Source organism: Diadema antillarum, unplaced genomic scaffold (assembly GCF_040938485.1).
Source record: "Diadema antillarum isolate AM-2024a unplaced genomic scaffold, OU_Dant_1.0 scf00000008, whole genome shotgun sequence".
Lineage (NCBI taxonomy): Eukaryota > Metazoa > Echinodermata > Echinoidea > Diadematoida > Diadematidae > Diadema > Diadema antillarum.
Window position 1 is genome coordinate 4982996 of NW_027270897.1, and position 27980 is coordinate 5010975.

Genomic DNA, 27980 nt, shown 5'->3' on the forward strand with positions numbered 1-27980 from the left:
GATTAAAATGCATGCAAACGTTCTTGTCTACATTATATGCAATTTTCATGCCGCAAAAAAAGACCGTCGGCTCCAACTCGCTAAAATTTCATTTCCCCCCTCCCTCCCAAACACATTTATGAACATTTCATGAAAACATGAAAACAGACATATGTACTAATGTACTATAATCTTACTTTGTTCTTGCTTTGTACTTCTTTTAAGCTGAAATTTGACCACTTGTCCCCCCCCCCATTTTTAGCATAAACCAAATAATGGTACGAAATGACAACATCAGTTCCTATATGATGAATTTGTGGTATTCATTTCTTCCATCCCGATTTCTCTCTCATCCAGGCTATATGTGAACAGTCCACTTTTTATTTGTCAATGCCCGTAGATTAACTATCATTGTCTATAATCACAAAATTAAAGTCAATGACAGTTCATACATCAAAGGAAGTTTATGCTAAGGTTGACTGCACATCCGTCATTCTATAATCAATTTGTGTATCCCACTCATGTGGCATGAATACTTCTTGGACTAAAAATTAGGACTATGGCCCATTCACAGTCATCCATGACGGACCAAAAAAATATTTCACCTCATCTTCACCCCTTCTAACTATTGCAACTCATTCACCAGGAGTCTTTCTGTCACGAAGTCACAAAACAATGCAGGGAGACACAGCAAAATATTTGCCCATTATGTTTGGGCACCAGCCAGTGGTAAGGGAACCTATGAGGAGGATCCGAGGGCGAGGATTTCGCCCCATCCTAGTGGCATACACATCTCCTTTGAATGATGCAGACAATACCATGCCCTTTTGTTGACTTCTAAAAAAAAAAAAAACTTTGCAACTCTCGTGAACTCCGCATATTTCCTTATTTACTGAAAACAAACCAACTTCAGCAGTCCATTTCTGGAGGACGCGACTCAGCCATTTGTCGCCGGTTCATCCCCAGGCCATGGTGATCGAATAAACTTTGCAATTGACGCAAACAACCAGAGGGGGAAAAACATATTCAAAATGGCGACATATTTATATCAAATCAGATTTTAATAAAAGGGATGAGGGTGGCAGAGACAAGACGGAAAGAGACAAAAAAAAAAGAAAAAAAAAGAGATAATCGGCAGCTTTTTGGTTTTTACAGAAGATGGAGGTTGGGGATACCAAGTTCAGAAAAGTTTGCCTAAACTACAAAAGATACTTTAACCTGACAAGTTTTCTTGATGAAGGACCCTAGTTTTTTTTCCAATTCATGAAATTCTTCCATCGAGATGCTTGCATTGCAACTGACTGACAAATTGCCCTGCATCGACGTAAACCCTAGTTTCTTGTGCAAAATGGAGATCGAAATGATAAGCAAACATTTTAAATAAAAAATGGCCATAATGATGGTTACTGATGGGTATCAGTGAAGCACAAATAGCACAAAGCAATTAGGTGGAATGTTTGTAGTTACAACAAAAATCATGTTAATGAAAACTTAATAGTGGAAAAATCAGTTATCAATTCAAAGTTTCAATCATGTATTACACTTTGAGAGAAATGGGATCACAATAACTGGAGAAGAAAATCATCTCTCCCATTTTTATAATGCCCACTTCTATCAGGAGCTACACTTTTCACTTGTAATGTTCACCCACACAGTAGACTGAAACATGAATACTTGAATATTGACCAAATTTGTTATACCATTTTACTTCTATTCAGCAGATCAGCTGTAAAACCTGATGTGAATTCCAAATCCTCAATACAAGCTGTGTGTGCTGCAACCTGATGCACTTCAAATCACCATAACAAACATGGACAAGTTAGCAGCTACTATTTAAATCGGTTGCGCATCTTTCGATGAACAAATACAAAAGAAATCGAGCCAGGGCAAAGACACTGCCCACTTTTCCTAGGGCCAATAGGGTACTAACATGGACAATGCTGACCAGCTCAAGTAGTGTGCCCACATTTACAGCACATTAAGGGAGATCTAAAACTATAATGAGATAGACGCACTGTGCAACTTGAACTGTGACAAATGTGTGGACAAAATATTAGTGAAAATTCAATCCTGAGCACATCATGTCCTGGATTCAAATCCCTTGACAACTGAAGTAGTCACCAATATCAGAAAAAAAAAAATATTACATTCAACTAAATGAATGCCTTCATTTGTTGATAGAAAGTCAGATAACATGTGAGTCAAACTTTGACATTTAATGTTACTTTGAGTTGAGACTGATTTGGTTGGGGAATCTTTGAACAAAATTAATACGGAAATCAAAAGATGGATCTGAAGAAAATAGTCTTTCAAAAGGGATGCCAAGATAGCAAAACAGCCTCTGTAAAGCAGTGGAATTACACATGAGTTTGTATTCAGCCAATCCACAGAGGAATGGAAACCTCAGCTTTTACACTGCTTTATTTAATGACTTAAAAAAAACACACACAGACTGCATTCATTCAGCTCCTAGATTCATTTAGACCAGCAGATACTCTGCTCTATTGATCACATTTCCCCCATCCTTTATTTCATGAGGTGATTCATTTTGACTAGTATCATATTACAGTGGGCAGGAGGGGACTATTATATCAATATGTCTTACTTTGCTGTAGATGGACCATTCATACTGCAGACATGCAAGGGATTGAACTTTGTGATTTACAAACAGATAGGCACCTATATATACATATATAAATGTATATCAATACGTGGGTATACACTAAAAAACTACATGTACTCACCTCCTACAATGTATGTAGAGATCTCAATACTCAAATTCAAATTGACAGCCGTGAAGGTAATTCTTGTCAGTTGGAAAACAAATCCACAGCACTGATGGGCAAGCCAGGAAAATTCTGATATATAAACATTTGTCAGAAAAAATGCTGATGCCTTTATATGCTGCGTTTCTCTCAAGGTAATATTAATTCCTGATGTACATTAAGCGAGAGTTGGAGAGACACACAAATGCTGATGCCATCAACTTCCCTACAAATTTTCCCCCGGGTTCACTGACACAAAAAATCCACATGAATATCTTCCCACTGGGGACCAGCCAATGTCCATGGCTTGGATGATAGTCACTGTGTGGGCTTGGATGATAGCACGCTGTCGTAGCTGCAGCAGCCAAGCAAAGCTTATTTGTGAACAGGGACAGCCGGAGTGTCGGTAGGGATAGGGGGCTGCACGGCGTGGGATGCAGGCTCCAGTGAGCAGTATGAATTAATAACAACCAGTCAGTCCACACACAGCGATTAGACAAATGGAACAACTGCCAATCCCCTCCCCCTTCTCCTACCCTAATTCACTATTTCATTAATGCAAATCTGCCCGTACTATGCAAAGCATATGTGCTCACATACGGAACAAGAGCAATTACTGCTTACTTAGCTATCTGGTGTAGTTTCCACCATCAGTTCTACTTTTTTTTCTCTATTTCTTTTTTTTTTTTTTTACCTTGGTTGTAACTGTTGTACTTGCATTCAGGAGCTCAATGATTTTAAATGCGAATGTGAAGCTTCAAGCAAAACACTCTAGTCCCAGTTTTATTCAAAACTGCAATTCCTTGTAATATTGATATTTATTATAAGTTGCTGGCTATCAATGGATTCAACAAACTCAAAACAACAAGCACATATCTACACTAGAGACTCTGGTCTGGACCCTATTGTTACAAATTGTAGATGTCGATTTCTGTTTCACTCTTTTCATGATAATCTGACATAAATTCCCTTGCTTCACTGTCATGCTGATGGCAAAATGATTGTGTTCTTCATTCCCAAAATAATGAGTACTTCTTGTTGATTTATCTTTCTGATCTTCAGGTTTCGGTTGTTTTATTTCTTTCTTCATCCTTATCAAAAGTCTTGTGACAAACTCAAACATACCAATACAAACAAAGATTAGAAGATAAGAAATAAGAAATAAAACAAAGAATTGTTTGGAAATTGACATATTAGTCATACTCAGCTGCAACTATTAAGATCATAATGTGTCTGAATTACTAGACTACTCTGGAACAGAAAACCAGGGGACCCAAACTTATTATTGATCCTGTCCACTGTCTAGAGGTTCCTTCTGGTGCTATATAGAGCTCTTGACAAGAATGCACAAAGCACAGAATAAGCTGCAATTTACATTTGAAAGTCGTCCATGTTTGGTTTCGCTGCCCTAATCTATTGGGCAGGCAGAGGAGAATAAAGGGGCGGGGCTGCTGGTGTCAGTTTGGGGACTTTCGCTGAACAAAGAAATTTTAGTGAGAGATATAAAGATGAGAGAATGAGACACAGTCAGATGGGGGGGGGGGGGGGGGAGAAGGTAGCAATTTAACAATAAAAATATGGCCTTCTGACTTTCATTGTTCTTCTAAGTTGTTGAATTAGTTGACCAGCTTTGCTTGTAAGGAAAAGTGGATTTATCTCATCTTATCTAGATGCACCAGTCTTCCACTTTTGCATATTGATATCATTACATTTCAAAATAGATTAGGATAACTGAGAAAAAACAAGGAAAAGTAGAAATTACGCGGTGCGTAACATATGTCCCCGCCGGAAGTAGCATTTTGTAACAAAATGTGCAATATAGGTAAAAAATCAAGGTCAAAGGTCAAAGAAGTCAAAGGTCAAAATTCTGTGTAGAAGTTTTGAAGCCCTCACCTAGTGCCATCACATAAAGCAAATGGAATCGAAATTGGGTTAGAAATGGCGAAGGAGTAGCATTTTGTAGCCAATGTACAATATAGGTCAAAAATCAAGGTCAAAGGTCAAAGAAGACAAAGGTCAAAATTCTGTGCAGAAGTTTTGAAGCCCTCACCTAGTGCTATCACATAAAGCAAACGGAATCGAAATCGGGTTAGAAATGGCGAAGGAGTAGCATTCTGTAGCAAAATGCACAATATAGGTCGAAAATCAAGGTCAAAGGTCAAAGAGATCAAAGGTCAAAATTCTGTGTAGAAGTTTTGAAGCCCTCACCTAGTGCCATCATATAAAGCAAACGGAATCGAAATCGGGTTAAAAATGGCGAAGGAGTAGCATTTCGTAGCAAAATGTACAATATGGGTCAAAAATCAAGGTCAAAGGTCAAAGAAGTCAAAGGTCAAAATTCTGTGTAGAAGTTTTGAAGCCCTCACATAGTGCCATCACATAAAGCAAACGGAATCGAAATCGGGTTAGAAATGGCGAAGGAGTAGCATTTTGTAGCAAAATGTACAATATAGGTCAAAAAATCAAGGTCAAAGGTCAAAGAAGTCAAAGGTCAAAATTCTGTGTAGAAGTTTTGAAGCCCTCACCTAGTGCCATCACATAAAGCAAACGGAATCGAAATCGGGTTAGAAATGGCGAAGGAGTAGCATTTTGTAGCAAAATGTACAATATAGGTCAAAGGTCAAGGTCAAAGGTCACGACTGAAATTCTGTGTAGAAGTTTCAAAGCTCCCATGTAGTGCTATCATATAAAGCAAACAGAATCAAAATTGGCTCATAAATGACAGAGAAGTAGCAAATTGAAGATTTTGATCACACACGGACGCACACACGGACACACGGACGGACGGACGGACGGACGGACGGACGGACACACGGACGGACGGACGGACACACGGACACACACACGTACGGAGCCCGTTTCATAGTCCCCTGCTCGAACTCGTTCGGCGGGGACAAAAAATGAGAGGGTGTTTTTTGTCGATGACCACAGAGAGACTCTACTTTCAGCTATTTTAGAGATTAAAAGAATGGAGACTTCAAACCATAGGCAAGGCTTTCTAAGGTTAGGCATATCATTAGCACAATGACAGCGATTGTTTGTACACCTTAAGCATAAAGGGTAATTCCTTGAGAGGAGGAAGGCAAAATCCTAGAAAGTTTCACTGATAAGAATCCACTTTGATAAACAAAGCTAAGTCACAAGAACACCACAATAACATTTTCATGTAAATTCTCACTTAATATACCAGGGTTACGAGGAATTTTGATACTTCATGTTTTCTATCCTACATATGCTGAATGGTAAAGACTAATATTGTTTCCCAGCAAGCAGGCAAGGTGAATGAGAAGATGATTTAAGGGACTTTTTTATTTCACCTCCTGAACGTGGACATTGAGGTAATGATGTCATTTTAGGGAACTGCGCATGCTCCAGGTTTTCAAGCACGTCCAACCCCAGAATCGCAAACACGTCTGCCAAGGATTTCATGGCCATCTAGATTCAGAACATGAGTGACGTTATCACTTTGCACAACCAATCACCAGCCCGCTGGAGGGGACGGAGCCATGAAATCATAGCAGTATGTAGTGAACGGCTTGCACTGAAAATCGAAATGGGCGATAACAACGCGGACATGACGAATGGACTGCAGCAATTTGGAACCGCTTTTGTATGAGAAAGGTGGCCACGTCCAAACAATCGAAAGTCCCTATTATATCGTTCATGTAGAAACCAGCAGGATAACATGACGGAAAGATCTCATTTATTTCAAAAAAGAAAGAAATTTAGCGAAGATCTATATAAGCAGGTCAATGGGAGATATGTGACATTATGATACTATCAACTTCTCTCATATCTGCTTCGTGACATTTGAAATCCCACAACTTTGTTTTCAATGTCCCATGGTAATAAAATGTCTCCTGTCGCATTGTGCTTTCAGAAAGCATGACAGAAACTGAAACAAGGAAAGGGCGTTAACCAAATGTAGTTTGTGGAAATTAATCTGCAAACGGACAATATGAGAAAAGGGGATAATTGGTAGAATATCATTACCCTACTTTCAAGACAAGGAACCTTATCAATGTTGGATAATGTCCTGTGTATATGAGAAACCATCAGCAATTGATTGCCTAAAGATTGTAATCAATATGGCTGGATTTGTTTCAGTTTGATTTTAGCAAAGGCAGCCTCTTCAGTACAGAGTACTTTTCAGCACAGGAGCAATGCCTGTACAAAATGAAATATATTAATATATTATGTCAGTGCATAAAAACACACAAAGATTTGCTATTCCACAAGAATAGTGTGTGCACAAAATAATGAATGAAATTACTTTTTGACATATGTCAAAGATATGAAATATAGGCCTACATTGCAACAAAATATGCATCATGACGAAACACCATTTCTCAGGAGAAAATTGAGGAAAATATGTGATTATTAGTGTCTTGAAACAGTTCTATCCCCTTGGTAACATTTTTGTTGTGTTTTTATTTTATTTTAAACCACAGGAATGAAACACTAAGAATAGGAAATTTACAATGTTTTCTGCTATTGAAATATGGCTGCAAATGCCAGAAATGGTACTATGATATTTACAGTCCCCTCTACAGAAACACCATGAGATCCAGACATGGGCTTTCAAACCACTATTGACACTCCATCTATGGAGATTTTTTTCTGTATTACATAATCACGTATATGCAGAGAGGAATCTTGACAAGCACGTGTATGATTAACCTTCAAGACAGACCTTATCTCTGATAGCTGAATCACCTTATACATGTACAGTATAGCAAGTGCTACGCCTTGTGGGACAGTGTAGTTACGCACCAACACCAATTAGCATGTATGGGACTGTATCAGTTGGCATGCTAATAGGGATGTTGATAAACATTACCCTCTTTTTATCACACATCTGGTATGCAAGTGATGAGGCAACTCAAAGTAAACATCACAGTGGGAGAGAGAGAGAAAGATTGAGGGGTGCAATGTAACATGCCTTGGAGGTGCACATAACACACACTTGTGACATTTGTTTTACAGTAACAACAAATAAACAAACAATAAAGGCCCTGTAAAAAAGAACAATAAAAGTAGAAGGAAGACTGTTCTTTTTTTTCTGCATGAAAATTGGGGATCTGTGAGGTCTCTTCTCCTTACATACTGAAAGAAAATGGGAACAAGAAACTGCAAACTGGTTTGATGTGCATGTACATGTGAACACAATATGTACATATTCAGTACCACAGTATGTGTGCAGTCAATCACTGCTCAAGGTACAACGTTGGCGAAACAATTTTTGAGCGATGGTGAATCAAAATAAACTTCCTCTCTGTGATGATTCTTAACTTAAAATGTGCAGATCTATGGTAACAAGGCTGAAAGGACACTGGAAATAAACATTACTTTAACTTGCACACAAACTGCTCTACAGACTCTGGCTTCTCATCATCCAAGTCTAAAACAAGATAATGCATGTCTATCAATGACACTGATTATATTCATACACTAAGCTGATCAAATTTCAAGGAGAAGAGCAGTATGACAAAAGTATCTTTTCTCAATGAACTAGTGGCAGAAACATGACAAAAATGGATTGGTTGAGGGATTACTGTAAGCTGACTACACAGCAGGAAGAAAGGCAAGAGGGAATCACAAGAGGTAATCACTTTCCTCCTTCACAGAGAGTGTAGCCTCAAAGAAGATGGTATCCTGAGGCTAATTATAGTAACAGTGTCATTCCTCTCAACAGACAAATCACAAAAATGCATTGGTCTGTTTACATTAAGCCATCAGGAGAAAAAGAATATCAAATATAGACCTGTTCGGTTTTTATGTTGTATTTTATGTCAATGTCTATTTCAGCCATAACCGGGGGTTTCAGTATGCCTGACAATAGTTGATTTATGCACCGACATAGCAATGTGCCTGACTTATTGCACAACCCATTAAATCATCTTTCTTCATATTTTGGAAACCCCAAGTTATGGCTGACATAAGGGCAGTGTTTTAAAACTGAATAGGTCTATATATGGCATTGATGGAGTATTACATTACATTTGATAATTACATACTTCATTTCATTTTCATTTCATTTATTTGGCAATAAATGAAATGAAAATGAAATGAAGTACGAAGCATTTGTCATTTTACTAGCTATTGGAAAAAAAAAGTTTTGTGCAATCAACTTTCTTCCTATTCACACACTCTCATTGGATCACAAATGTGCACACACAAACATATTTTCCTCAGCTTTCTGCTTGCTTATTTTCAAAGAGGTCATCCTGTAGTGGACACGGGTCAAGTACTGCAACAAAATGATTAAAAGACAAAACATAAACACAAGCACTGTGACAAGTCAGTGATAAGTGAATAATTGAAAAAGAAGGCTAAATAAAAATTACCTTTGTCTGAGAATCATCCTTCACGGACGGCCCACCATCAATCTCAGTCGTCCCTTCTCCAGCGCTCTCTACATTTTCACTTGAAAAATGTTCCTCTCCCATGGCTGGATGCTCCGTGGCAACAATATCTGATGGCCGGACAGCCATCTCGCAAGGGGTGGCTTCCTGGACCAACACGGCTTCCTCAACAATGCTCATTGGGGGAAATTGATGTTGACTGGCTGCATCGCCCTCATGGTTGCCAACAGGAGGGCACGAGACAGTTTTGGCTGGACTCCAGTTCGCATCTCCCACTCCATCTTCAGCCTGTATCCAATTGGCTGCTATTGTCTGGTCATCAATGGCCAAAGTTATGGCCATTTCTGACGTGGAGGAGATTCCATTCATTGCCTGACCTTGGTCCAAGTGCAGACCTGTCCTACTAGGATCATCGTCCAGTCTGCCATCTTTCACAGGAGAAGGTAGACTATAGGAGTACTGATTGACAGGCTGGTTATCAAGGCTTCTTGTCTCATTCAACCTACTTACACAAGAGCTTTCCATGCTCTCAGATGTTGTTGGATTTGGTGTTGGTAAGGTTGCAGCTGCCACCTGGCAAGGACCCACTGCATGGCTGGCCTCTGATGGCACACCATCGGGTTGGTTCCATCCTGTGAATGCTTGAGACCGGTGCTTCCGAGGGCTCTTCGGCTTGGGCTGTACTTTGGGCGGCTGCTTCTCACAGGGCTTTGCACCTCTAGTTCTCTCATCGCGAGCCCATTTCATCTGCACCATGGGCGGCGGTTCCTTGGAGGACAGAACCTCCCACCGGTGCCTCAGCTCTCCCACCTTGGCCCTGGGAGAGGGCGTAGTCTCCCCACTCTCGCTACTCATGCTGCGGCCGTTTCTGGCAGCCTGTGGGAGGGGCGGTGGTTTACCCTCCCTCACCAGACTCTGGCCTGCATTTCTCAGTTTGGGCTGATGGGTACTGTGAGATAAAGTGGTGCTAGGGCTCTGTTCAAACACATGTGAATTTCTGTCATACCCTTCTCCAAGTTCTTGGTCTCTCCTATTCTTACCCTCAAGTGGAGTAAAAGCACTTGTCTTCTCAGCTTCATGTCCTCCTATATGGTACTCATTAGTACTCCAGCTTCCTCCAGCATATGAATTTGAGTGTGGCACAGTCTGCCCGGCATGGAGCTTTATCTCAGATCTGTATCTCTCCTGGCCATTTATGACCGATGACTCTCTTGGGATCCCACCCCTGTCACCCACCACAGCAGGTGGTTGTCTACCATGGGCTTCTTGACTGGGGCCGCCACCACCCCAGGGGTACCTCCCTCTGGTCCCATCCATGGCTGGGGGCCTATAGCTGGTTACCTTTTTCCTTCCCTTTGCCTCATTGTTCTCATCCTCCTCCCTAACCCTCCTCAATCTCATATGCTGCTCCTCTCCAGAGGAGCTGATTACACAGAAAAACGACATCCTATTGGGGAGGTAAAATTCCTCTTCCCCCTCTTTATCCCTCTCCTGTGGCAGGATCCTCTACTGCTGTGCTGAACTTTGACCAGTTGACTCAGTCTCTCACCTTTCTCAGTGATTCAATCTGGGGCATAGCAAGGTGAGTGTTCTGCCAGGAGTCACACTTCTAACAGATAAAAATTTCAGAGGACGGCAATGCACTGGTATGCCGAGTGTCCACATAAAACGGCCAAATATTTGCACGGACTTCCCAACACAGCTTCATTAGCGGCTCTTGATGGTCCCTCTGTCAATACTGCTGGCTTTGAACATCTGAGAAACAGAACCAGCATGAGTTTGATGAACACGGCAGTAAATGAGCATGAAAACAAGTTTCATGTGTCTCAGTGGACTGCATGGGTGATGGCAGACTAATGATGCCAGTAATGACGCACCATTATTCTCCTCCAACACAAAACTGAAACTGGCCAAGAATAATCTCCTGAGGTCTGAAACCAGCCTGTAATGACCTCCCAACAGATCAGCTGAACCAAACAAGATACAAGTACAATGTAAATACCAGCATTAGACAAAACTACATCAGCAAGACATTGGAGATTTCCATGGTAACCGGGTGTAGATCTGGTATTTTTTATTTATGACAGCAAACCAAAGATTCAAGAAAAGGCTATAAGGCTTTATCAAAACAGGCATCAACTTGAATTCTGTAAAATTGCAAAATTTATATGATAGATAGATAGATAGGCTAGATAGATAGATAGATAGATAGATAGATAGGTAGATAGATAGATAGATAGATAGATAGATGGATGGATAGATAGATAGGTAGATAGATAGATAGATAGATAGATGGATGGATAGATAGATAGATAGATAGATAGGTAGATAGATAGATAGATAGATAGATAGATAGGTAGATAGATAGATAGATAGATAGATGGATGGATAGATAGATAGATAGATAGATAGATAGATAGATAGAGAGATAGATAGATAGATAGATCTAGATAGCTATGGATAGATCTACATAGAAAATGTTATGAGATAAAGAGAGAGAGGGAAACCCATAATACTACCCTGATGCATAGCTGAGCAAACTGCACGAGGAGGTGATCTGGTAGCAACTGGGACACTTGACAATATCAAAAATTCAAAAATTCAATATTCTAATTACCTCCTCTGCAGAACTAAAAGTCTATGAAGCATGTTACTGCTGGAATTTTGAGTTGACATGCACTGTATTTGAATGGCTAGTTCCTGGATGCTACATTGCAGATTGTATCTGATTGAAGCTTACTTTTATCTTAATGGTAACTACCTTTCTTATCAAAACTGGGGGAGGCTTTTAGAAATCAGGGGAACAATAGCATGAAAAAGCTTACATCTGATGAATTTAAAACTATCAAAGTCAGAAAATCAAAGTTTAGAAACTTCATCAGGCGTAAGTCGTGATAGGGCTACACAAACATGTTATACATGGGCATCTCAAAACTGTTGCCTTTTTATGTGAATGGCATATTGCTCATTGTTGACATGTCACCAATTTCATATTTACTTTCAAGACAGATAGGATTTCCTTGTGATGCTTTTCAAGATAATAATGTCTGCACAGAATGTTTTTACAAACCCTCTATGACAACACACATTGATGTCTTCACACAATCTGGCGATAAAACTCATATTTCAGTCCGCCTGTTTGCACAACAATAGCGTAAGTCTTGAGTGACATCAAGGACATGGCATGCTATTTTGAGAACCTGGTGGATTGCATTGCAAGGAGATTATTTTAGGGACATACTAAATGACTGTTTATCACTTTTTACATATATTGTAAATTTAGCAACTCTTGTCTAATGCGGCTAAAGCATTTGCCGAGGATCTGTAAGATTTCACATTAAAAACAACATTCTCCTGAGGTTGTTCTCCCCCCCCCCCCAACTGTTAAAGCACACAATCAACTCACATACTTTAAAAATATGTATTTTCTTTCTCCATGTTGTTTGTTTGTTTGTTTGTTTGTTTTCTGCTGAAGCCCAAAGAGCATGAAAGCTAAATTCTCTTTTCATGCAAAGTCAAGACCCATGAAATACTGGACATTCTCAGATAAGAGAGATGAGTAATGTAGGCAAACTAAAATATCATTACAGAACAATGGTCAATGTATTTTCATGCAAGGAACTTCAAAAAGGTATAGAGGTCATGTTTTTCACGTAAAAGGGACATCAAATTAACACACATAATAATGACAATCATTGTTTGTCAATCTCGTGAAGAGGGTGCACATATTGCAGTTTCCAAACTTACACAATGGACTATCCTTTGCCAACAAATATCTTCCCCATTCCACTATTGAATTTACCATATTTACCCTGACTGAAGTCATTTCACCAGCTCAAAATAAAGTAGGGTGCCTCTCAATAGTACAAAAGAAAGAAAAAAAAACCCGAACAAATGATGGGGGAAAAATATCCATCTAATGTTGCTGAATTTGAATGTGCAGTTTATGCTGCAATTAGAAACATACTATGTAGCTTGTCAAATGCTACATCCTGTTACAAGAGACAGCTACAAATGAGGACCTCTATGTATGAGATCCAAAACCTCGCTGTCTCCATGGAAACCAGAATGGCCGATTCCCTGCGAGTACGACACAATCCTACCTGCATCTCTGACACTCCTAGCCATAGCCACACACACGTCACTGATGAATATTCCTGGTTGCATAATGTATACATCATGGCAACTCATTTACACCATACACAGTACCAGCAGACCCTCATCCCATTCAATTCTCTCTCATCCACCTCTGAGAGCTGGAGACACCTGCTGTAGCTGGATTGGCATAGATAGGCAAGCCATGGAATGATGGATCTACTCATTTCAACATTCAACTGATCAACAGAAAACATGCATGCAAGAGACAAGATGCGTGTATGAATGAACAAGCACTTCTCTGTCATATGCACAAGTTTCTACTCCAGAGCACTAGTATCCAATAGCAGACACAGCTAGTTTCCTGCTTCAGAACTGATACGCTCCCCCAAAGTAAGTTTCCCTGATTCAATGCAATCATGCAGTGATACAAACTCCCCGGTCAGCAGAACGTAGTGGACATCCTACCAGTGTTACGTCCAAGGTGACTGCACCAAAGAATGCTGTAGCTATGAAGACACATCCTCCCCATCCAGGGCACACAAAACATTCGGTAACAGGACTTTCAAAATTCCTATCTTCCAACTACCAAAAAGTCAATCAATTCCGAACACAATGGCAACAGAGCGCAAGCCTTTCATCCTCTGGAGAAATTGATTTTCTTCATGAGGATCAGCCACGCTCTCACAAACACACGTGTGGTATTGTGTCCCCGTCTCAACTCACATGACCATTGGCTGAAGATGTCCATACACTCGCAGCAGTGCATGAGCACATGCACACACACAAACACACACAACACATTCAAACTCACACACAAACACACACACACAGACACACAACTATCAAGCTAAGTGAAGGTAACTTTTTTCTGATGTTCTCAATGAATGAGGGAATGCATAAATCTTGGAGGGGGGGGGTTTAAAGATTAAAAAAAACCTTTTCCTCTCTCCTTCTCTTCCATTTTTTCCTTCCTACTTTCCCTTTTCTCACTTTCCTTCTCTCTCTCTCTCCCTCTCTCTCTCTCTCTTCCCTCATAGTAGTCTGACATTCAGACAGTTGAACAGAAAAATGTAAAAAGCTTTTTGCGCTTGATATAACATCAATTGGGCAAGATGGTGAAAGTAAGAGAGATATATCACAAATATTGTCTTTTCAATGATTTAGCAGCACAGAAAGAATGGAAATTACTGCAGGGGGATATTAGTTGACTGCTTCATTTTATACTGTCTTTCTTCATCTGAAATTTGATGAATTTGTAATGTATATGGTCTGTCATTGTAACAGACCAGTGTAATCAACTCTAGTAGAAAGGAATCCCTTTAATAAGGAGACTGGACAGAAATAAGTGTAATATATCACATAATACAAAACTTTGTCTGAAATGTATTCTACCTCATTCCTAAATAGAACCAGTAACAAAATAATGTGGGATCTTATTCTCATCTTTTAACGGTTGTAATTTCAAGATCGTGCTGTCAGTTTTAGTGACAATGTTTATGAGTCCTATTTCTGCAAACTCTTGATGGCACGCATAAGTCAACATATGTTTACATGCTCTTTTGTAAGACAGGACAGAACAGCTAATGAAAGAAAGCTACAAATTGACAAAGAGGCATTCTGTAATACACATAAATAATCAACTGTCATGTAAACCTGTATAATTGTAGATCCTGGTAATTTTGTACCTGTTTTGGCCTCCTGAATAATGTTAGTTACCACATGTTGTTACAGTTTGTGGTAAGCTGTCAAAATATGGTCTCAATTCAGACTACATCATTTTCTCTTGGTGAGGAGAGGATATAACTAGCCTGGTTTCAAGACTATAAAATGTTTTCTTCTGTGGGCCACTTCAATTTGCCTTTCATTTTAGTACAGTTATCAGTATGGCTTTCATCCAAGAATTACAGCCTCAAGACTGGGAGCACAACTAGCAAAGAGGCTGACTGGTTGCTGACTTGGGCTCTGTTCATACAGAACATACATGCGTAGTCTCATAACACAATGGCTTTTCAATGTTACAACTATCTATTCATTGGGTAAATTTATCACTGATCAGTATGAATTCCACTGAAGATAGTCTATATGACATCAGGCAGAGAGTATTTCTAACAACTGTGCAACAATGAAAACATTAAATGTATTACAGGTTTCTACAGCATTTCTCTATTACTGGCAAGAATAAGCAAACTTATTCTTTCTCTGTCAGAATTGTGTTATTGAGCTTTAACAGTAAAGAAAAGCTTCAAAATAAAACTGTGAATTGGTGACCTGTGTAAAAGAGAAATAATAACAAAAACAAAACACTGCATGGAATAATGCCAAATTAATTTGTTTATCATAAATTTCACTAGGTCTGCACGTTTAAGCTACTGTAATAAAATCAATGACATTTCATGGTCTGATATATCTTAGAATTTTCCAGCAAAGCAAATACATAGTTCAGAAAAAATACATGTATGTAGGCCTATGTATTTTTTAATGTAGTGGAGTTAGTTTAAAAAGAGAAGATTTTTTTTAAAGGTATGGCTGAAGGAAATGCAAAGACTACAGACAAAGTCATGTGACATGAGTGAACTTGTCACTTACATTATCCCTCAGAGTTACACAGATGAATTTAGAGAGATTTTTGGAAAGCTCTGGGCAGTTGGCATTCCTGAGATATCTGCCCTTTAGTGGTCAGTGGTCAAATTACCTTATTGCATGGACTTGCTCCCCACTACCAGTAGACATTTGATTTGAGGAGAAAACACAGTTTTTCTGCATTCTCCCCTTTATACTTCATAAAATCACACTTTCTTGAAACATGAAGAGACAAAGATAAGATACATAAAAATTGTTCTTGCTTGATGAATTGAGGACAGATTATATTAGGCCTACATGTGGTATCACAATGCAAATGACCTACATGTCATACTGTTAGCCAAACACCCAAGCACATTCACAAGCTCGCATACGATAGGTAGACCCATGCACTATTCTTTTTTTTTTTAATGAAGGTGGCATACTTCTCCATTGATTGAAGTTAGCTGGCAAACTTACACAGAATTAATGAGGTGAATTTTTATCTATCTCTCCATCAATTAGGCCCCAATCTCTTATTCAATATCTACCTATAAGAAATAAGAAAATATGCAACAAACCAAGAAAATGCTACAAAAATAAACTAGTTTAACTACCAATAATATTTCATGACCAAATAATGAAAACTATTAAAGAATTAAAGGAAATACAAATTTTATTATCATCTACATAATAGTACAGTCTACTATGTCGAAATATTGGGTCCCGTGAGATTTTCGTGCCAAAATTGATTTTTTTAGCTAACTTGGTCAATTTGGGGGTGCTGAATCCAAAAAACTTTGGTTCCATTTTTTCCGACCACGTCTTCAGTCGCCATTTTGAATTTCAAAATGGCCGCCATAGCAAACTGTATTTTGACCCAATTTGCATAATGTGAGCATCATAGAAGGTTCAGATTTGATGCAAAAAGTATGTTTGTGATGTCAGACATTCTGATACACCATTTTCTAATATTGTAGATAGCTTTGATACATTTTTTAGGCAGCCATCTTGAAATTCAAAATGGCTGCCATAGCTAAACATATTTTTACCCATATCTCAGGTTGTAAGCACTATGTAGAGTATAAATTTGGGGCAAAAAGCATGCTTATGATGTCAGTCATGCTATTTTATGTACATTTATTTATTTAATGATGGATCATTTTCCTTAGCGGCCATCTTGAAATTCAAAATGGCTACCATAACAAATGTAATTGGACCGTTGGTATCTCATATCGTATGCATTGTGTAAGGTTCTAATTTGGGACAGAGAGTATGCGTATGTTGTCAGACATTCTGAAACATCTTTTTCTGAGTGAACGATGGTTCATTTTGATATCAAAGGTGGCCATCTTGAAATTCAAAATGGCCACCATACCAGAATGTATATTTTGACCCATATCTCATGTTGTACGCAATACAGACAGTTCACATTTCGGGCATAAACCGGGCTCATAATGTGGAACATTCAGATGTACTTTTCCCCTCCCTAAAATTGCAGATAGGCCTAACTTTCAAGGCTGCCTTCTTAGAATTCAAAATGGCTGCTTTTCAGCTAATATCTCTGGTTACAAGCAACTTTTAGACATATCAATGTTTATGGTGGCTTACAGTGTACATTCTTTAAACACACACACACATAGGGCCTATACATTCTGTATTGTAATAATGGATTATTTGTATTGGTCGCCACTCTTGAAATTCAAGATGTATTTCGACCCTATTTGGTGCTGTAAGATCTTTAAACTGCAAACCCAAGCATGGTGAAACACTCATGTATAAGTCAATCACTTCAAGTGTTTCCTGTCCTGTAGGTACACTGTTGTGTTGAAATGCAAAAATGCTGCCATGTGAACATTCCTTTAAAAGCATAGCATTTGGGTAAAATTTGTCAATGGGAAATCATGTGATTTTGATGTTAAAAACAAATGACTCTCAAAAAAAAACTTCTCAATAACTGTGTCTGACTGACTAAATAATGCCCCATTTAGACGATTTGGTTGTAAGAACTTACAATATTAGCCCTATATACTCTAACAATTCATGGGATAGTCACTTAGATCTTATGTTTTCTAGGCTCATTCCCTGCACATGTTTAGAAACAGCACTCTAAAGCTGTACACAGGGGAGAACTAGTTCTAAATTCTTCTAGAAATAATGACTCTTGCATTTCTTGCTTTTGAGCATGATAATGAATTCTGTGGCTACCGTTGATGTAGGAAGTTCGAAGCATTTTATAATAATTGAACAATTTATGCATACCCTTTCGAAATATCTGCAATCTAATATATCATATTCATATGTATTAGAGGCACAAATTAGGTTGTGAGAGTTTACGAGGTTCGTTCTCTGGTTATATCGTCAAGTCTCTATGAGGGTAAAGCCGGAAATTGTCCTGGTTGAAGTCATCCACGCCAAACTTCTGGAAGGCACGGACTGTGTCATAGCACATTCTGCATGATTCAAGGTTTAGATACTTCTTGGTCCATCTGCTCTTGGAGACATCCTCAAATTTTCAACTTCAGCCAGCACCATGAAAGGCATTAAAACGCAGACCTTTACCTGTTCCTATTTTTTCGCAACAAACTGCAGAGCATAATCTCTCAAAATTGTCAATTGTACCTTTATCATTTCCTTTTCCAGTGATGGAGCAGACAACATGCAATGCAGTAAGTGAAGCAAACCTAAAAGATCCATCAGGATAATTGAAATGTTAGAGTCTACGTAATAATCACCAATATCTCTGATTTTCTCGTTGCTCTAATACATACAATGGAATGAGGCTATCTCTTGTGAGTGACGGGTGACAGTAACTCCCATGGCATCTTTGATGAACTCTTTTTTTTTCTTTCCATGGTCTCTGTGTCAGATGGAATTGACTGCTCAGTATTTCAACTTTCAGGCTTATTATTTGGCTCAGTTTTGTGAGTTTCTAAGGCATTCATGGGTAGGAAAAATGAACCTTTAATAGGGAGAATGAGGAGAAGGCCATAAAACAATGAGATGAAGAGTGATTGTGGAATTACTTAGAACTTATACCTTTCAATAATTGTATCGTTCTGCAATGACCGGATAATGACAGGTCTACATGTATCAGGCTGTAGAACGAGTAGAAATGTTATGAAGAATTTGCGATTCCTTATAAGCTTAATGACTTTGGATCCAATCTTACGTGGTGTATTTTTTTTTTCGCACGAGCTCAATGTCTGGCCTTTCTCACAATATTCCAGAGATTGATATATTCTAATTCTCGCAGATACAATTTCTTAGTACAAAACATTAAAACTGCCCTTTTCATCTCTTTCTAGAGTATCTCCCTTGAATGTTTCTGATACCTGACTGCCAAACACCACATTTATCAGCTTCAAGGCAGTGTCAATTTCTTACATTACCCTCGTGTGATGATCTTCTAAGTTGTGGAGAAATTCTGATGGATGCAAGCACCACAGAACTGAGCTATCATTACTCCTTTGTAGTTTTAGAATAATTGGCTGTACAGCAATAAGCATCTTGGAAGTCTTGATAATTGAAGATGACGCACTCAAGGGCAATCAGGAAAAGCCTACTTATTCCTTCTTCATTCTGTGTTATTCCAAAAATAATTATTTCTATCAAACCTTAAGTGTTTCAGTTTATGGCCAACAAACAAGCTTGTGAATGGGATGCCTGGTAGGGTGACCATAGCATTTCTTGCCATTGCGAGACTTTTCCTCGTTTGTCTTCATTCTCTTGAGGCAGCATCAAGTTTTTTAAGATCACCTTCAATTGCATGAATGCTTGCTTTTATACAGATATTCATTGATTGGGATTAAATATAATCATTAACGAGGTTCCACAATACAAAATAACGTGTTGCCTGAGAGGCAAAAACGAACTGTTTTAGCGCGCAGTTTGCAAACCGCATACCCGCCTGGCTATATGGGATGTAACGCTTACACGCTTGCCAACACTATCGGACAGTGGTATGCCCCCTCCCCCCTTACGCAGTTCTTGCCCCTCAGCATCTCTTGATGACGTAATTAGAACCTCATCCTTACATTTTGAATTTATGGCGGCCATTTTGAATAGAGAGATGGCTGTCATTCTGCGTGAACTGGAAATAAATTCAATCTAACTAGGACAATTTTGGCACATTCATCTAAGGCGCTTACCACAGTATTATAATTATGTTTTCTATGGCGGCCATTTTGAATTTCAACATAGTGGTCTATCTAATGATCCACAATTAGGAAACAGCTGTACTGGACCATTGAACACCACAAGCATGTGCATTCTTAAAACTTTGATGCTTCTACAATAATTGCAAACAGATATGGGTAAAAACGCTATGGCGGCCATTTTGAATTTCAAGATGGCGGCCTACAAACTCTACAAAGCAATCCACAATATCAGAAAATTATATATCAGAGTGCTTGACATTATAACGATGCATTTTGCACCAAGTTTGAGGTTTCTACAATGCTCACTTTATGAGATATGGGTAAAAATACAGCTTGCTATGGCAGCCATTTTGAAATTCAAAATGGCGGCTGAAGACGTGGTCAGAAAAAATGGAACCAAAGTTTTTTGGATTCAGCACCCCCAAATTGACAAAGTTAGTGAAAAAAAATCAATTTTGGCACGAAAATCTCACGGGATTACATAGTAGCCTCTACTATAACTGTTTCCTAGGATACGTATGGAGAAACCAGAAACATAAAATCACTGACCTACCGAGGCCTTGCTATCTATCATGGATCCCTGAAGATGAACTAACATACATGTAGAACATTGATGAATATGATCTATATTATGGAATTAGCGACAAAAAGTCACATGTGATATATACATTATGGAAACTTTCCACCACGTCCTTCCTTTTCCCTTCAGGCGAGACTACATGTGCATCTTTTCTTCGCCGGCTGAAAATCACATGGTGAAATACAATCAGTGGTCTGACCTAGGCCTATGCAGTGTCATCAACCAACTATGACCTTGGGATTTCTGGATAATAATTTTCTTGATTGGGGGGGGGGGGGGTAGAGGGAATAAACAGTCAAGAAGAGAGAGGAAAACATACAGGAAAAGTGAGCTATGCTCAGGTTACATAAAAAGAGACCTCTATCATGTATATATCATCCAGATGTTTTTTGGCTGTTTTTCCTCCTCCTTACCGCCCTCAGAGAATGGCAGACGATTTCGACTCTCACACATTGTATATCAAAGCCCCAAAACAATTTTCACAGGCGTCAATGTTATTTATGACCATGAGAAAAGCAATTCTCCACCCCATTTTCTTCTTTCATATATCCAATGGTGTATTTTATACATATACATTTTGTGTATAATCAAAATTATATTGATGCAGTATGATAGCCCCCTTCACAATACTCTATATAACTATGTCTTGTGATGCAGCATTTTTGAAAGCCACTCAAAACTACTCAACTCAAAACTAAACTTGCCTCCCTATAACAGCAAGCAATATGCTACTGCTAGCACTTTTATTTTGGATTATCCCTGATAGACAGAGACACGCATACATGCACAGACAACACAGACACACGAACATACACAAATGCACCTATAGGGCTTTTTACACTTGTGTTTCTTAACCGCGGACTTTCTCTGACCCAGGACTATCGTTAGTCCCGTACCAATTTTTTCAGCTTTTTACACTCGCCAATTAGTCCCGTACTATCTCTTGTCCGGGACTAAGGAGAAAACTGACCTTTTTACACTCGTATTTCTTAGCCCCGGACTTTCCAAACTACATGAATATTCATAATTACGCTGTGTACTGTACACGTACACGCACGCACCGGCAGCACTTGATTACCTCGTTTCTGATTGGTCAGGGGTCAGACTTCGTCTCCGTCGCTTAGCCCAGGATTATTTTTTCGTTCTGTTTACACTCACTTGCTTGGCACCGCAATTGTTAACCCCTGCTATTTTGCAGGGCCAGATAGTACCGTACCATCGGTGGGGCTAGCACTACCAACACTATTCGCGATGCTTTGACAGTGAAAACGCCGTCCTTTACTTGTGGTTTCGTTGTGATTTAGTCGTGCAAAAGTCGTGCTTTTGCACTTACATATTGTCCCCGTGGTTTTGCCGTGATTGCGTTGTGATTAGGTGGTGAACGAGTTGTGAAAATGTGCTGGAATCGATGTGATATTACCGTGGATTAGTAGTTGTTACGACGTGAAAAAGTCGTGCTTTTCGGGCAGAACAATCACCGACATCCTGCCTCGCCCCCTCGCCGGCTAGAGTGACTCTTTTGTTATGCAGCGTGAAAATCGAACAAAAGACACATGCTATTCATGGTGATAATCCGCCAATTGTTACATCGGCTTTTGTCCGCAGCTCTTGGGCTCCAAAACCACGACTTTTTCACTACTAGTTCACGGCCGAAGAACGATCAAATCATGCTGTTTCAGTGCTTCTGGAGCGTTGCAAAGTTTGATAATCCGCTGATAATCTTGGTTCCAGCACCTTGTTTATCCATTTCGATACAACAAACGAAGCTCCACTTGCATTGTTCATGTCGTTTGTAACAGTATAGTATGGTTTCGTCGATCGACGCGAGCACCTAGAATAGCATGAAAAGACATGCAACGAAGCATGTGTATTCGTCTTCGTAAATCCCTGTGTTCGTCTTCGTAAATCCCTGCGTTCGCTACCACATTAATTACGACAAATCGCATGCGTGTTTATGTACGTTACCATGCAGGTTCTTCAATGCGTTATATCGCGGCAGGCGCGTACCACGTGTCGTGTTTACCAAGACCATAAATTAAAGAAGTGCAAGATGCCTGAGCGGGACGTGAGACATGTCGTTTAATATTCATTCAGCTTCTAATTTTATCGTATCGTCCTTATTTCTACATCGGTATTGAAAGCCTAAAACAAACAAAATTGTATTAAAAGCAATCATCCAATTTTACTATTATTTAAGCACCTTACGGAGCCGAATGTTGCCGTTAATCATTTTCAAATGTAAAAGCAAAGAACCGACATTCATTTTAGCATCTTACGGAGCTGAATATTATCCTTAGGCCCTATTCATTTCCGAACGTGAAAGTAAACATCCGCTATTTATGTTAGCACCTAACTGAGCCGATAGATACCGTTAATCATTTCCAAATGTGAAAACAACAATGTGTTATTTATTTTAGCATCGTACGGAGCAGAATATTACCGTTATTCATTTCCAGATTTAAGAGTCAACATCCAACATTTATTTCATTATCGCATGGAGCCGAATGCTATTGCTGTCCACTTCCGAAAGTGAAATGAATAATCTGACAATTGTTTAGCATCGTATATACAGAGCCGATGTTACTGTTTTCATTTTTGAACGTCAAAGCAGACATCAGACATTATTTTCCCATGCAACGCAACTGAATGTTACTGTTTTCATTTCGAAATGCTATAGCAAAATACTGACATTTATTTTAGCATCGTATGTTGCAGAATGTTACTGCTATTCACTTCCAAACGAATGTAGGCCTAAAAGCAATCACCTGATATTTATTTTGGCATCTTCCGGAGCGAATGTTATTGCTCTTTACTTTCGAAAGTAAAAGCAAACACCCGACATTTATTCAATCATTGTACGGAGTTAAATATTATTGGCATGCATTTCCGAACGTTAAAGGGATCTTTCGATATTTATTCTAGCATCTTCCGGAGCTGAATGTTATTGCTATTTACTTTCGAACGTAGAAGCAAGCATCCGGCATTTATTTTATCATCATACGGAGTTTAATATTATTGTTATTCATTTCCGAACGTCAAAGGGATCATTTGACATTTACTTTAGCTTCTTCCGGAGCTGAATGTTATTGCTATTTACTTTCGAACGTATAAAAGCAAACATCCGGCATCTATTTCATCATCGTATCCGGAGTTGAATATCATTCTTATTTATTTCCGAACGGCAACGCAAACATTCGACATTTATTTCAGCATCTTCCGACGCTGAATGTTAAGAATCCTTTTCATTTCCGAACGCAAAATCAAATATCTGACATTAATTTTAGCACCGTACGGGGCCGAATCTTACCGTTATTCATTTCAAAAAGTATAAGTAAACATCCAACATTTGTTTTAGTATCATACGGAGTCGAATATTCCCGTTATTCATTTCCAAAGTTAAAAGCAAACATCTGACATTTTTTTTTTTAGCATCTTACGGAGCTGATTGTTACCGCTGTTCATTTTCAAAAGTATAGGCAAACATCCGACTTTTTTTAGTGGCCCGATCGGGCCACCAAAATCTTAATTTCTGAAATTTTAGGGGCCCGACGTGTGTTTTTGATGGCCCCGGGCCACCGTTAGTGTCGAGCCCTATGACGTTGAAAATTTTTTTTAATGCTTTTGATGATGATAATGATGGATCGAGGGCGCTTGTGATAATGATGAAGACGAGGTGTTACGATAATGACAGTGATATATTCGGCCCCTGACAGCGTGCAAATGCGGACGAAACTTCCACGCAGAGCAGTGGCAAACTGAAAGTCTCGTGCAATTTCTCTTTCAGATATAGAACCTTGTTGATAACACAGCCTACAGACAGAACAATTTCCGTAGTTTAAATCATGAAGCTTAAAACGCTGATATGGATATTCTCTTAAAGAAAATTATATATCTGCTCAAGAATCAGAAGTGCTAAGAAGTTGCCGCTCATTTCATCCAATCATTTTACTGAGCGGGATATCGTGAACTATGTCATAATTATGTACAGTATAATACGCAGGGCGAGTGATTGTGTCTTGGCCCGTTCAAAATATGACGGAGTATTGTTACAAACAACATATACGACATATACTGCACGCGGAAATAACTAAGCGGCACTCGTTATTCTGATTATAGCAACATTCCGTATCATTAACAGCAATATTACGATTCAGTGCAAGGTAAATTATCGTAATTACGGCATCATGAATTCCGTTATCAACAATAATGCAATTCTGTCCTTAACAAAATTTGATAGAATTAATACGGGATAATCTTCATGTATATTCTTCGTGGATAGATCAGATTTTAAGTGCCCATGCATGTCCAGTCAAGTAATTTTCATTTGTATTCACGAATTCACAGTGTACGTCGATATAAAACAAATTTTCAATCGGTTGTAATGAAAACAATACGAGGCAAGAATTTCATTTATTGATATTTTCGAGTAATATAAACAACATGATCATGACAATGCAAAACCCATACGATCTCACGTTTTACCGAATTGCATGTAATAAACTGCTTACGAGATTAAAGGGAGTTAAATTTTGAACTGTGAAATTACTCTGAATACTACTTCGAGGATTTAATGATCAACAGTAAATAACTGTTAGTCGTTTTCTGACGACGAAGTGCACTATAATGTCCATGTTACCTTCTAACATCGAACCAGGGAGGTGGAAAAGATCCATCTCCAAACCGACCCATTATATCGGCACAGCTCGGTCATCGTTGGTCATGCATGCGCAGCTCAGCGACTCAATGCCGTTCCACCTTTTGATATCATCATCAAGCACAAAAGCTTCCAGCCGCAAGGAGTTAATGAATATCCGGGTCATTGTTAAACAACCTACGATGGGGCAGGGAGCACCTTGGCTTTTATGTCAAGAAACAGTTTGTATACGTTTGTAAAATTAAATGCAAACAAAATAGAAAAAAAGAACATCAGGCTTTACAAATCGGGGTTGGCCCCTATTATGATTATCTATGAACAGTTCTTTTTATTAGTGACCCGACTGATGTGACCTCTATGGTAAGAGCTTAATTTAAGAGAGTACCTATGGTAATTGTTACTTATCTACGCGGTTTTTTATTCATATAGCGTAAGCAACATCTGGCGGAAACTCCATGTAACGATTGCATTTTTTTTTTTTGGGGGGGGGGGGGGGGTTAATCATACCCTCGTATGGAACAGTGTCCAAAGATACATGTAACAGGTATAGGCACTATATCCATATTTACGTGTGCGGGAGGGGAAGAGCACGTAATCGAGGGAGAGCTGGAGCATAATAGAGAGCACAGAGCTTGTGACAGACCATCACGGGTGCATTTGTATTTTTAGATATGATATTCAACACCATTTTTATGGAATTCATCATGTACACATTCTTTTTTAAAAGAAAATGTAAGAAATTTAATACTCTGGGACAGTGGGCATGGCTATAAAATCGTGATTTTTCTGTCACCTCGTGAGTCCCGTGCACATCTGTCACTGTGTAAGAACTTTATAGATGATGATTAAAGGTGCGAGGAAAGTTTGTATCGAGATCTGAATTTCAACGATCTAATTTACACTTTGTTACAATATTTTTATTCTTTTTCAACAAAAAAAAAAAACAAGAAAAAGAAAATGTGTACTGATCGATCGGGGAACAATGAGAATGGCTACAACCATCTTCTGATGGACGTGTGCGTCTTTCACTGTAACCAACTTTATGTGAGTGAAGAGAAGTCTATACTAGTAATGTGTGGAGAAGGGGGTGTCCCCCTCTCACACGGGGGAGCTTTTGCATTTTTAGAAATGAAATACAACAATCTGGTATAGACACTTGGTGGAATATTTGAAATATTTGCTAACGATGTTTAATATTCTGAAGAGATTGGCAGGAAGCCTACAATGTCTTCTTATACACGCATACAAATTAGCAGGTTACAAAACTCGGGAGATTTGTAATCCGCTAGCAAACTTTTTCGCACGTAAGAAAGACACAAGACACAAATATTGGCGCGAACAGCATGCTAAACCCAAGAAATCTTGCTGCCCCGCGGTGACTTGTGAACAGTCGACCAAACTTCGTTCTTGTTTTTTATTCCATCATTAAAAAGAACGTTTCAACGGCATACGCTCCACACCACTGTGAGGAACAAGAACGATAGTTTTAACTTTATCGATTTATCGATAAGCAATTAGCAGGTTACATTTGTTCTTATTAATGGTTTTAAAAAAGAAATATTACGCAGTTGCCTTGGAAATTCCCGAAATTATTGTCTGAGTATAGAGCAAGTTTGAAGGTTCACGACGAACGAACGCTCTCAGGCATGCATGCATCATGATTAACATGTGAAGCACATGAAATAAACCTACTCGACGGTTATTACATTTCAGACTTCGAAGAAAGAAATGGCAGAAGAATACACGCCCTGTCTAGTAGTATGCGCGCATTCCTTACGTGCCAAACATGATAAACAAGACACACCGCAAGTTCATGAACTTTAGTTTCTGAGGGCCGTGGGAAAGGCAATTAATTAATATTCGAGAAATTATAGCTTCAAGTTAAGAATGTATTAAACTACAATGTACTGTATTAAACGAACGCTAACAGTATTCTGATTGTTTGTTTCCCACCCCCCTCTCTCTCCCTCTTTCTCTTTGTGCCTGACAAGAGAAACGAATACATGTAAGTTTGTACTAGTATTCCATCGACTCATGAGAGAAAGTATACTTCGGAAATATATAGGCCTACAGACCCCATATTGGAAGTGAATAAAAAGGCTGTGCTGAAATTCTTATCCATGCAGGCATAATCAGTGTGAATACTAGTCATCTTTTAATTGATTTGTGATCGACACTTGTACCCGTCGCGTCGATCTTGTCCGGTCTTCTCATCCATGTGGAAGGAGTTTAAGGTTCATGCCAGTGCCGTATATAAAGAGAGTCTGGCCAACTGCTAATTTGGACGCCATGTCGTTACCGCGCGTATTACACGTAACAGGGTTAGCGTGTACGCTCAGACGTAACAAAATAACCAAGACAAAGGGGTCGTAAACACAGAGTTCTGTGGTCGTAAACAGTGGGCACTGCATTATGAGCGCACTTTAGTAACGACATAGCGCCTGTAGATCATGGGACCAGCTTTTGACCAATCACAGGCTTCAAAACACATAAGCCAAAAAGCGAGATGGCCACTCTCTTTATACGGCCCTGCATGGTTCACGCCAGAGTATCAGGTGCACGCATCACTTTGTACAAGTGCTCTGCGCACCTGCACTGACCGCTCACTGGTAGTGCGGACGCACGTGGATGCATGGCAACGCATTACTCTCATGGACTCGTGTTAGCTACAATGTATGTAGAGTGGCGTGGTAGGGTACATTGATAGAGGTTTACTCGAATGTAGTTTGTGACAGTCATTCGGATTCCGCCACACGGCATGGGAGAAATGAGATGTTTATCTGAATTTTAAATACCCTCATGACAAAATACGAACGATCA

At 39.1% G+C, this 27980-nt stretch overlaps 2 protein-coding genes across 9 annotated transcripts in view; both read right to left on the reverse strand.

The window, feature by feature from the left end:
- The window catches only part of LOC139718987 (unconventional myosin-XVIIIa-like), a 226393-nt gene that overhangs the window by 77035 nt on the left and 121378 nt on the right, over nt 1–27980 (reverse strand). The window lies entirely within an intron of this gene.
- Nucleotides 8857–10581, reverse strand: LOC139719038 (uncharacterized). Its single transcript, XM_071630485.1, has one exon. The coding sequence runs from the start codon at nt 10553–10555 to the stop codon at nt 9077–9079; it is 1479 nt and encodes a 492-aa protein (XP_071486586.1). The 5' UTR covers nt 10556–10581; the 3' UTR covers nt 8857–9076.